The 13,086-nt window shown below is 43.4% G+C and overlaps 1 protein-coding gene across 1 annotated transcript in view; it reads left to right on the forward strand.

Moving 5' to 3' along the window:
• The window catches only part of KCNH8 (potassium voltage-gated channel subfamily H member 8), a 588,306-nt gene that overhangs the window by 171,251 nt on the left and 403,969 nt on the right, over positions 1–13,086 (forward strand). Inside the window, exon 3 of the mRNA XM_030202709.1 lies at positions 2,521–2,652. Coding sequence (XP_030058569.1) covers positions 2,521–2,652 — 132 coding nt within the window. The remainder of the gene's footprint in view (positions 1–2,520; positions 2,653–13,086) is intronic.

Below are 13,086 nucleotides of genomic sequence, written 5' to 3' on the forward strand. Positions count from 1 at the left end.
GCTTGGCACTGCTGCTGTAAAGCAAGTAAATCGCCTCCCTCATCGCGTTCGCGTCGGCCCTTCCTTCACTGTGTCCCGCCCTCTGATGTAACTTCCTATTTCCGCAAGGGCAGGACACAGTGAAGGAAGGGCCGACGCGAACATGATGAAGGAGCGATTTACTTGCTTTACAGCAGCAGTGCCGAGCAGAGCAGAATGCACAGCCTTTGAGTTCTGCTATGGAAGCTTAAGCTAGTGCATAAGTCAGCCGCTCTAGCACTGCGCTACTGCTGCTCTTACTCCTGAGTTCCATCAGTCTTGCCCCCCAGTGCACCCACAGCACTCATGCTGGCGCCGCACAGAAAAATCTGACACGACTTGGGTGCTGGGTTTCCTCCACTGTGCATTGCCAACACCAGCAGTAGCTGGAGCAGACAACATTGGGTCCTTACTGAATCAGCCTTCAATTGTGGCTTCCCCCAGCCAGCCAGGCCTGAGCACTCCCCCCCCCCCCCCCCCCCCCCCCGGGCCCCAAATAGACACAGAAGTCAGCACGCAAAGCACAGTCTGCAATGCTTTCTGAGCCTACATCTGCTACCAGATAAAATAAATATATATTTTTTAACATGTACAGTGAGTGTAATGCTGGTGGTGGGCTCTTCACTGCCTAGGGGAAAAAAAAGGTATATTTAATCTTTTTTCTCTAGGCAGGGAAGAGCCCCCCCCCCCCCCCCCCCACCCAGAAACCCACCAATAATGTTGGGGTAGGCTCAGTGCCCAGGTTAAAAACAAATATATATATAACCTTTTCTAAAATTTTATGTTGATGGGTTTTGGGGTGGGGATGGTCTCTGCAGTGCCCAGGTTTAAAATTAAAAATCCTTTGTATTTAATGTAGACAGGTTCCTGGGTGGAGGTGGCCTCTGCAGTGCACAGGACATTTAAAAAAAGGTTTTATATTTAATGCTGGTGTGCTTCAGGGTGTGTGTGGGGGGGGGGGGGAGGGAGATGCCAGACTATGGGGGGATGGGTAGGGGGTAGGACAGGGCTGACACTAGGCTACAGGGAGGGGTGGGGGGTTTGCATAGCTATGGGATGGATGATGGGGAAGGGAAGGGCTGATGCTGGGCTATGGGTGGAGAGGGTAGGGTAGAGAAGGGAAGGGCTGATGCCACGCTATGGGGGTGGATAGAGGGGTAGGGAAGCCAAGTTTGAAGGATAATATCATTGCTGTGATTATATTGTAGGATCTTGTTATGTGTGTTGAGATATTTGCCATTATAGTAGACTTATGCCTGGTTACGTTTAACATGTGGGATAATGTAACTATATTTTAAAATATTGTTTTTTCCATATGTTGATGCAGGGCAGATGTTGGGCATACTACTTAGAAATCCATCATCAAGTTCATTCTAATGCATTATTTTGTAGTATCCCATGAAACACTACTCATACCTATATACACAGTAGCCACCCATATCAGCTCTGGGCCCACCCAAAATGTTAGGTCTGGCTACGCCACTGAATCCAGTTCATCACTTTGGGTCCTAAGTTCAGCCGTCTCAACTTATTCAAGAGTCTTCTGTAAGGAATTGTATCAAAGGCTCATCACTCTCCACATAGCTATTCTCACATCTTTCAGTCTTACAATTCTATTCCTAGCTTTTCTCCTTTCCTTGAAATATCCGAGAAAGATCTTTCTCCTTACATCTTTAAATCAGACATGAGGGCCGATTTTGTTTGGGTGCAAAACTCATTTCAGATTTATCAAGAAAAGGAGTCCTATTATCAGGACTACAGCAAGAGTGGGGCAACTTGGATGTTTTGTAAGGCACTTATGGTACCGCTGTTTGGGGATAATGTTGCATTCTGGTACCTCCAGCAGTGGTACTCGTATTGCCATAAAAGTTAGTCCCGGTGCTGCCCATTATTTTCAGTGTGGAAAACAATAGCACAACTCTTGCACAAGCTTTTAATAAACCAGTCACTTCCCCTCAATTCATCAAAATGGGTAAAGATGTAATAAGTTTTCACTTGCCAATATTTAGCAACTTCCAGCCCCATAACTGTATCTGATCACCATTTTTTTTAGGCTGAATTCCTTCTTTATTCTAGTCTTTAAATTAGTGAAAATGATGCTCTAGGTGTATGCTGTAAGGAATAAGGATGAAATAGTCAACTTAAATAAGTAATCTAAAAACATATTTTAGAGTAAACATTAAATAAGCTTGAATGTCATAGGATACACACTGAAAAATATTCAATTCAAACATTAAGTTCTGTTAGTGATCCCAGCAGATAATGTTTTGCTTTTAAACTAATGTCTTTTTTTCAGAGAAAGTAGCATTACTGAGTTCCTATTGATAATGCAAACAGATTTACATGAGCTTAACATCTGTGTTTTCCTAACTACTGACTTTTCAAAAATAAATTGGGGGGGGGGGGGGGGGAGGTTAAAATAATAGTCATAGCATTTGAAATTCAGATTTTTCTTTTACCTTAAGTCAGCTCTTCAAATACAATTTATTATTGTGCTTTCAGGTTCTGCATTTTGGTGCCTATTGGACATTGTTCCTATAAAGAATGAGAAGGGAGATGTGGTACTATTTTTAGCCTCTTTCAAGGACATAACAGAAACAAAAGTAAAGAAAGCTCAAGAAGATAAAAAGGAAGGTTAGTATGGTTTTACAATAATTATTGCTCATTTCAGATTGGTAAGGCGGATGCTTTCAAGGAAATTGCACATTGAAACCTCTAAATCACAGATTTTCATAAGAATAGTCTATAAAGTGATTAATTTTTTTGCATGTTTTCAGGTTATTTACCACCTGTTTACAAAGCCATGCTAGTGGCTGCCACATGGCGATGCCGATACAGCATTACAGCACCAGCAGCCACTAGTGCGGCTTTATAAACAGAAGGGTTAATGCAGTAAAGACCTTTTCCTATGTGTACTCATACTGTATATTGAAACACATACATGAAAATAAAATCTTAGCTGTCTCAAAAAAATGTTTTCTTCGGAGTTTTCTGCAAACCTCATCCAACTTTCTAGTAATACTGGATTATTTTAATTGAAACAACCTTTCTTCAATAGGACCTAGTGTTATAAATTTTGGGGACATGAATTCATTTTTAAACTAATAGTAAAAGGCAATGATGACAGCATATTTGTTTGTTTCACTGCAACCTAACCAATCACCCAAGACCACGTTTATGGGTCATACATTAGATACACATACAAAAATATATTGTGAGGGTACACAAAAAACTTTTTAATATATGCCCCAGCTTTAATAATATGATCAAACCATCTGTATACCTAGATGTGTTAAAAATATTTCACGTGATCATAACTACCAACCCAAGAACAAAAAACTAGTAAAGAAACTACATAAGAAGTTATGAATATTCATATTAAAATATGTGATGTGTGCTCAGAAATAATGTGCTATCAGTGATACTACTATTTCATTTGCTATACTGCTTGGTTTAAATTCATAAGATCACAGCAGTTTACATCTCATTCACTGAATACTGCTGATAAATGATTGTCCCAACAAAATATATTCCAAATCTGTCTTTAAAAATTATCTTTTTATAAGGACCACTTTAGCCTTGTTCCTCAACAGGGATCCGGGTTCGCCATAAACTGGCTTCTTCAGGAAGATAAACTGCAGACTCATTCTACTACTACTACTACTACTACTACTACTACTACTACTTATCATTTCTATAGCGCTACTAGACGTACACTTGAACATGAAGAGACAGTCCCTGCTCGACAGAGCTTACAATCTAATTAGGACAGACAAACAGGAGAAACAAGAGATAAGGGAATATTAAAGTAAGGATGATAAAATAAGGGTTCTGAACAAGTGAACAAGGGTTAGCAGTTAAAAGCAGCATCAAAAAGGTGGGCTTTTAGCTTAGATTTGAAGACGGCCAGAGATGGAGCTTGACGTACCGGCTCAGGAAGTCTATTCCAGGCATAAGGTGCAGCAAGATAAAAGGAACAGAGTCTGGAGTTAGCAGTGGTAGAGAAGGGTGCAGATAAGAGAGATTTACCCAGTGAATGGAGTTCCTGGGGAGGCCACTACTCCATCCTCACCCTCCTCGATCTATCCGCCGCTTTTGACACTGTCAATCATGACTTACTTCTTGCCACACTATCCTCATTTGGGTTCCAGGGCTCTGTCCTCTCCTGGTTCTCCTCCTATCTCTCCCACCACACCTTCAGAGTTCATTCTTATGGATCTTCCTCCACCCCCATCCCCCTATCTGTTGGTGTTCCCCAGGGATCTGTCCTTGGACCCCTTCTCTTCTCAATCTACACCTCCTCCCTGGGCTCCCTGATCTCATCTCATGGTTTCCAGTATCATCTCTATGCTGATGACACCCAGCTGTATCTCTCCACACCAGACATCACCGCGGAGACCCAGGCAAAGGTATCAGCCTGCTTATCCGACATTGCTGCCTGGATGTCCAACCGCCACCTGAAACTGAACATGTCCAAGACTGAGCTCATCGTCTTTCCACCAAAACCCACTTCTCCTCTTCCTCCACTTTCTATCTCAGTTGATAACACCCTCATCCTCCCCGTCTCATCTGCCCGCAACCTCGGAGTCATCTTTGACTCCTCCCTCTCCTTCTCTACGCATATCCAGCAGATAGCCAAGACCTGTCGCTTCTTCCTCTTTAACATCAGCAAAATTCGCCCTTTCCTCTCTGAACACACCACCCGAACTCTCGTCCATGCTCTCATTGCCTCTCGCCTTGACTACTGCAACTTACTCCTCACCGGCCTCCCACTTAGCCATCTATCCCCCCTTCAATCTGTTCAGAACTCTGCCGCACGTCTTATATTCCGCCAGAACCGATATACTCATATCACCCCTCTTCTCAGGTCACTTCACTGGCTTCCAATCAGATACCACATTCAATTCAAGCTTCTCCTTCTTACCTACAAATGCACTCAGTCTGCTGCCCCTCACTACCTTTCTACCCTCATCTCCCCTTACGTTCCTGCCCGAAACCTCCGTTCACAGGACAAATCCCTCCTCTCAGTACCCTTCTCCACCACCGCCAACTCCAGGCTCCACTCATTCTGCCTCGCCTCACCCTATGCTTGGAACAACCTTCCTGAGCCCATACACCAAGCCCCCTCCCTGCCCATCATCAAGTCTTTGCTTAAAACCCACCTCTTCATTGCTGCATTCGGCACCGAACTTTTACCGTTCAGTAAATCCAGACTGCCCCAATTTGACTGTCCCTATCGGACTGACCATTCACTTGTCTTCTAGATTGTAAGCTGTTTGAGAAGGGACTGTCCCTCTATGTAAATTGTACAGCGCTGCGTAACCCTAGTAGCACTTTAGAAATGTTAAGTAGTAGTAGTAGACTTGCACATGAGCATGCACATCACTCTGTACATGTATTTTCCCCCTGAAGTATGCGTGCAATTGCCAAGAGATGCACCTATTTTTTAAACTATCTGGTCAACTATATTCAGTTGGCAGCAATGGGAGTTTTTTTAACTGCACACTCCCACTGACAAAATTACACCTGGACTTGGCTTTCATCTTGTCATGCAATGAGGGTTTGCGTGCATCGGTTACACTGAGATTTATGCAAGTAGTAGATTAAGTACTGGCAGGGTTTCTCAAGGTAAAGTCTCAGCAGACGTGCTAGACTAAGGGGGCATTTTTGATATGATGTCTAAGTCTGAATTTGGACGTTTTACAAAAAAACATCCAAATTCAGAACAGGAAAGTATGTCATTTTCAACAAAAAACCGTCTATCTTTCCCTTTTGAAAATACTGTTTGGAAAAACGTTTTGTGATTTGGACATTTTATTTTTTGGTCCATTTTCAAGCAAAAAATGTCCAAATGCAAAATGTACAAAATACACAAGAAAATCTACAATAGAGTAGAACCATTCACATGTTCTATGTGTGGTAAACGTTTTGGTAGTAATGTAAATCTCAAAGTGCATCAAAGAGTACACAAAGGAGAGAAACCATTTGCATGTATAAAGTGTGGTAAAAGCTTTGGTCAGAAGGTAAACCTCACAATGCTCCAGAGAATACACACTGGCGTGAAACCATTTACATGTCCTAAGTGTGGTAAAAGCTTTGGTTTGAAAGAAAGCCTCACATGGCATCAAAGAATCCACAGAGGGATGGAACCATTTACATGCACTGAGGAGGCAAAAGCTTCAGTTGCATTGGGACAGATAATTAAGAATGTACACTCTTGCTATGAAGTATGGAAATATAGGGCTCTGGTATTTAGATATATGTAATGAGACCTCCTTTTTATCTATAGATCTGAATTCAAAACCCAAATCTACTGATAAACAATAGACACAAGGCTCAGATGTTATTAAAAAAAAAATAGAAAGCTTGGCATTAGGTAGAATAGTTGAAAGGTGACATCCCAGGATAGCAATAGGGCATCATTGGGGGCACTGCAGTGGACTTTATAAAATACTCCCAGGTACACATCTCACCATTGCGCCCTTACCTTGTCTGCTGAGCCCCCCAAAACCCACTACCCCCAACTGTACACCACTACCATAGCCCTTACAGGTGAAGGGAGCACCAATATGTGGGTACAGTGGGTTTCTGTTGGGTTTTGGAGGGCTCATAGTTTCCTCCACAAGTGTAACAGGTAGGGGGAGGTAGAAGCCTGGGTCCACCTATCTGCAGTGCACTGCACAACTACTAGACTACTCCAGGGACCTGCATGCTGTTCTAATGGACTTGAGTATAACATCAGAGGCTGGCAAGTAATATTTTTAATCACATTTTTTGTGGGGGTGGGATGGGGTTAGTGACCACTGGGGGAGTAAGGGCACCCTTTTGTGTGGAGGAGAAGCCTAGTGGTTAGTGCAGTAGACTTTGATCCTGGGATAGTGGGCTCAATTCCCACTGCAGCTATTCATTATAAAAACAGGTCTAGCTCAAAACATCTAAGTTTTTGCTTTGTTCCATTATGGCTGAAAAACATCTAAGTCTTAGGAACGCCCAAGCCCCGTCCTGAACACGCCCCTGAACACACCCCCTTGCGATTTGGATGTACTTCTGATGGCCTAGTGGTTAGGGTGGTGGGCTTTGGTCCTGGGGAACTAAGGAACTGAGTTTGATTCCCACTTCAGGCACAGGCAGCTCCTTGTGACTCTGGGCAAGTCACTTAACCCTCCATTGCCCCAGGTACAAATAAGTACCTGTATACAATATGTAAGCCGCATTGAGCCTGCCATGAGTGGGAAAGCACGGGGTACAAATGTAACAAAAAAAAAAGAGGTTTCAAAAATACTGATTTGGATGTTTTTGTGAGAAAAATGTCACTTTTTGGACGTTTTTCTCTTTTGAAAATGAGCCTGTAAGACAATTAACACATATGGACAGAATGCTATGAATAGTTATAATGAAACAAATTGCAACATACTGCTGGAAGATGAGCCCCTGGGATTAGAAGGCACTCAGTGAGCTACTAGAAAAGACCTGATGACTCTTCAAAATAAAACCAGTCTTTGAAGCAGTTGGAGGAAAGCGCTCAGCACACCTGACAACTGATATAGCTGAGTCCAGAAAAAAAGGAAAACCAAACACTTCCACAAAGCACAACAAGAAGCCGAAAGAGCAGAAGTGACCACAGTAAGTGTGCTCCAGGACAAATATAAATCCCAAATTTATTGTCATATACACAGTCTCAAATTGGACTGCATTCAAAGTCTCAAATTGAAGTACATGTACTTTATAGATGGACCCAACATGGGCCTTGTTTAGGCTCACATTCCTTCATCAGATCAGGAGTCCTGCTATATAACACACAAAGCATACCCAAAAGTGAGACAGAATAATAATAATAACCCAAAGGTGAAAAACTAAGCAAAGAAGTCAAAATCCTATATGGTTCTCAAGTCTTGCGAGAACAGCACAGGACTTTTGACACCATGCCGATTGTAATCTGGAAAAGCAGGGCCATGCAGAAAAGTCGCAACAGCATTTGAACCAGGACTACACCTGTACAGACGCATGGCTAGGCACTACTCACTCTCCAACCCTGCCCCCCACCTGCACTGCGAACCTTGCCTGACTGCCTGGATGCTCCTTCCAGCCAGTGCAGTCATCCTTCCTTCTACTGCAGCTTGCCTCCTCTGATGAAATTTCCTGTTTCTGGTGGTGGGCTATAGCAGAATGAAAACAGCCCTACTCCTAACCTGGTTTATAACTATTTATTTTTAATTATGTATTTATTTATTTATTAGATTTATGTCCTGATTTAATAACAAAGTGGGTTACAAGATAAAAACATTCATAAAAACATAACAGTCAATTCAAAACTTTCAAACAATCTAACCCCCCCTCCACACACACACACACATTTTTTCAGAGCTGAGCTTGAGTTAGAGGATGCCAGTGAGCTTGTGTTGGCATTACCACGCGGCAGCCACTAGTTGAGCTTTAGAAAATATGGGGGGGGGGGGGGGGCGGGGAAATCAATACCGTATACTATGTACTGCAGGGAAGCTGTAGGATAAATCAAAGATCAATCCTCCATAAAAGCCTTCACAAAATAAAAAGATTTTAAAAGTTTCTTAAGTTGAAATTTCACAACACAATTTTAAATAACTAGGGAGATGATTCCACAAATCTGCCTCTGCAATGGAAAAAGATCACTTATGTGTATCAGAGTAATGGCAAGTATTAACAAATAATAGTTTTGCTGCTTCAGATCAAAGTGCTCGATTTGGTTGATACATAATCAGACTGTCAATGAAATATTGAGGTACAACATCATATAGTCATTGATGAATCAATATCATAGTTTTGAATAATATACAAAATTTTCGGTTGAGCTTTTACCACCATTTTGTGGTTTTCTACTCCTCATCCAATTTTATACTGAGGCTTCGTTGAGATTGAGGGTGCCTATTTGGCTTCTTCTCCTGAACCAGCTTGTCAGCTGTGTTCCAGTTGAGTTGGGGGTGCCCTTTTGTGTCACAATGTCAGGAGTAGAAGTGAGCCCTTGTGCTGATCCAAGGACCAGCAATCAGAAACCCAAATCTTCACCTGTGGCGACCACCGTTCCCCAGCGGTTGAGCTCTTGGGTTCAGGTGGCCAACAGGACTTAGGAGTCAGGTGAGAAAGAGGACTCGGCTCAGACAGATGGAGGCGAAGACAGAGCAGAGCAGAAGTCAGTACCAGGCAGTGGTCAAGGCAGGCAGCGATCCAGCAGTGGTTAGGTTCAGGCAGTAGTCAAGTCAGGCAACGATCCAGCAGCAGTCCAGTCCAGGCAATAGTCAGGTCAGGCAGCGATCCAGCTGTGGTCAGGTCCAGGCAGTAATCAGGTCAGGCAGCGATCCAGCAGTGGACAGGTCCAAGCAGTAGTCAGGTCAGACAGTGATCCAGCAGTGGTCAGGTCCAGGCAGTAGTCAAATCAGGTTGAACAGCAACAAGATAAACACACCAGACACCAAGAAGGTTGTAGCTGAGGCAATGAAGTAGGGAAAAGTTCCTGGTTTTAAAGTGAAGGCGTCTAACGTCAGAGTAGGTGCACCCAAAGTGTAGGTGCGCCCAAAGTGTAGGCATCAGAAGGGAAGTATTGAGTTCATTTGAGGAGAGAAGACTTGACTCCATACTTGATGTCTCAGGTATGTGACATCTTGGACTTGTTCTCCTAACCCAGTTTAATGCCAGAGGTTCAGTGGAATTGTTTTGCCATCTTTGGCATAAGCTCCTGTTAAATAAAGGGCAGCTGTTGTATGAACCTGAGGTATATCTCACAGGTCTCTGAGACCCGTACCACCCCCCACCAGCCCATTGGACCACCAACATCTCCTGTGGAAGTCAGCCTGCATCTGGTGAGCCTGTTCTGATTTATTTCAGTTGCTTCAGCACACTGGTGTTTATGCCTCCATTCCTTGACTTTTTCTCACAGCAGGGATCACTGACAGGAACCTATGTTTTTCTGGTTTATATAAGCAGTGACATTTTCTAATTGCAGTGAATATTTCTTTGACTTTCTTATGTGGAAGATTAGCTACTCCTGTTTCTGTGTGACATTAAATTTTCCTCAGTGTTCCAGACTGTTACAATTTTTCCCACCAAAATTTTTTTTCAGTTTCTGTCAGCTGGTTGTTTGTTTCAAGTGTTTTTCCTGACTGATTCATAGTAAGCAAGTCCAGACATTTATTAGCTCTCCTCAAATTAAAAAATAATAATTTTATTCTTTATTAGGACATGTGCTTCTGTTCTTTGGTTCATTGTTGTATACTGCAATTTGATTTAATTTTGTAATTTCTGGTGCATTCACCTTAATGGTTACAATAACTGCCTGAATAGTAGATACAGATTCTACTTGTTTTCTCTGTTTAATTTGAATATCAGTTAGGCTAAGTCTGTTTTTATGTGCAGTAATCAGTCATTTATTGCAGTTAACTGTATTTAGTTTTTTTCTATGGAGTTCCTAAGAGTTAACTGTTCTTATTTTCTTCATCCAGCTGGTTATATTTTGGCATAAATAGCCAAACTAGCTTTTTCCCCCCATCACCAGTGCTATAAAAAAAAAAATCCTACCTGGTCAAAGCAGTACAATGCAGTGCTCTTGGCTGTGTTCTACCACATTTCATGGGTGCACTCTGTTTCAGCATGAGTTACCCATCTGGCTTGCCAGATTCAGGATAGTTGCCTTTGTTTTTTTTCAGTTATGGAAACAGTGTAGCCAAAGAAGTTTGATAGCCACTGATGATTTGGAGTTGGCCCAATTGCACAGTTTTTCCATTCATCTGTGGTTCACTTCCATATATAGTGCATAGTTCTTTCTAAATCTTCCTGGGCTTCTCAGACCCTGTTTGTGTAGTTGTCCACCTGGGTTACAAATTGCAACAAGCACCTGGGTTGCACATTTGCACCCACTGGTATAGTTGCTCAGTGGTACTGGTATTGCACAGTGGTGACATTTAGCTGTGTTGCATTTACACCAACAAAAATGTGACGTAAAGCCCAGTGTGTAGATTTAGGTGCATTGGGTCATATTCTATAAATATGTGTGTAAATTTTGTAATGCCCATGCAATGCCCATTAACCCATAACCATGCCCCTTTTCCCTGCACATATTAGAATTTAGGCGCAGTGCATTGCAGAATACACTTAGCAAGTTATACGTGTAAATTCTAACTATTGCTTATTAAGTGCTGTTAATGCTGATTGGCTTGTTAAGCCAATTAAGTTATTGACATTGTTACAGAATATGCTTAGATTTCAACGCGGAATGCTAGGCATGTTATATAGAATCTTGGGGATACTTTATAAAATACTAGTAAAAAAGGCCCATTTCTGACACAAATAAAACGGACGCTAGCAAGGTTTTCCTCGGAGTGTGTATGTTTGAGAGAGAGTGTGTGTGTCAGAGGGAGAATGAGAGAGAGACAGAGACAGAGTGTGTGTGTGTTTGTGTGAGAGAGAGAGTGTGTGTGAGAGACAGAGTGTCTGTGTGTGAGAGACAGTGTGTGTGTGTGTGTGTGTGTGTGTGTGAGACTGTGTGTGTGTGACAGAGAGATAGAGTGTGATAGACAGAGAGTGTGTCAGAGAGTGTATGTGAGAGACAGTGAGTGAGTGTGTGCCCCCACCCCCCTCATGCAGGGCCCACCTCCCTCTCCCCTGCCCCCCCTCCAGCCATCCATGTCCAGCGACCCTCCTCTCCCCCTGCCCCCCCTGCAGCCACCTATGTCCAGCGACCCTCCCCTCCTCTCCCTGCGCATCAAACCCCCTCGCCACCTGCAGCTGCCACTGGTAACACTGTCCGGCCCCTGCTGCTTCTGTTGAGCAGCAGCGGCCGCTACAAAAAGAAAAAAAGCAATAAATGTTTTTAAACTTGAAACGCGGCACCGTAGACAGCCATCAGGCATTGGCTGTCGGCTCTGTAGCCGCTCCTCCTCTCGTCTCTCACGTCACTGCGCTCCTCCGTGGTCTTACTCCAGGGTCAGTGACGTGGAGGCGAGAGGAGAAGCAGCTGCAGAGCCAACAGCGAATGCCTGATGGTTGTCTGCAGTGCCGCGTTTCAGGTTTAAAAACATTTATGACTTTTTTCTTTTTGTAGCGGCTGCTGCTGCTCAACAGGAGAAGCAGCAGCGGCCAGACAGCGTTATCAGTGGCAGCTGCGGGTGGCGAGGGGGTTGATGTGCTTCGGGGGGAGGGGGTGTTTGATGTGCTGGGGGAGGGGCTTGGATGATGCGCCAAGAGGGTGTTTGAGCGGCGCATTCACAGCTGATTCCCAGGCAGGGGGAGGAGTAGGGAAACACACGGAGCAAGTTGCTCCACGTATTTCCCTACTCCTCCCCCTGCCTGGGAATCAGCTGTGAGTGACGTCAGCCTGGCTACGGAGCCTAGCTCAGCAACTCCAGGAGCCACGGACACAGGCAGCTACTTTAGAACGTTGGAGGTGAGAATTATTATATAGGATATGTTTAAACATGTAATTCTGGGTTCAAGTGTTCTTTGTAAGTGACTATCTATGGTTGCCCCATGGAGTAAAAACCAGGTGCAGAAACAAATTTATTAATTTAGTGGGATTAAAGCTGTGGCTGGCTTTTGCCAGAAGGACAAATAAGCAGTTCAGTCGTTTTTAAAAAAAATATTTATTTATGTGAAGCTCAAACCTCTTTTGTTGTAAGAAGCCAAAAAACGAAAGAGGAATTTTGTACTATAAAGTCATATAGTTTGTATTTAACTCTGAGGATTTCTTCCCTTTTCAGAATGGTTTAGCTTGGTAAACAGAGACTTCCTCTTTTCAGGCAAAAATGGTTCCCCTGCCTCCTCAGGCACCCTAATGCCAACTCCAAGCTGGCGTAAGGTTGATGGTGGAAAGAGTGCCCTTGTTTTGCACACTATCCTCTGAGCATTGGGGAAGAATAAGGAATAACCTCATCAGCATGCATTTGCATGTTCATTGCACTGTGAGCCAGCGAGCTCATTGGTTTATGTGCTCGTTGGCTCTGAACATTCAGTGTTAGCAAGTGCAGCACCAATGACCTCTAGCACCCACATTTGCTTCTGAGTATCGGGCCCTTATGCCTGTTAGAGTACTTGCCTAGACAA

The sequence above is a fragment of the Microcaecilia unicolor genome, chromosome 1, assembly GCF_901765095.1.
Source record: "Microcaecilia unicolor chromosome 1, aMicUni1.1, whole genome shotgun sequence".
NCBI lineage: Eukaryota > Metazoa > Chordata > Amphibia > Gymnophiona > Siphonopidae > Microcaecilia > Microcaecilia unicolor.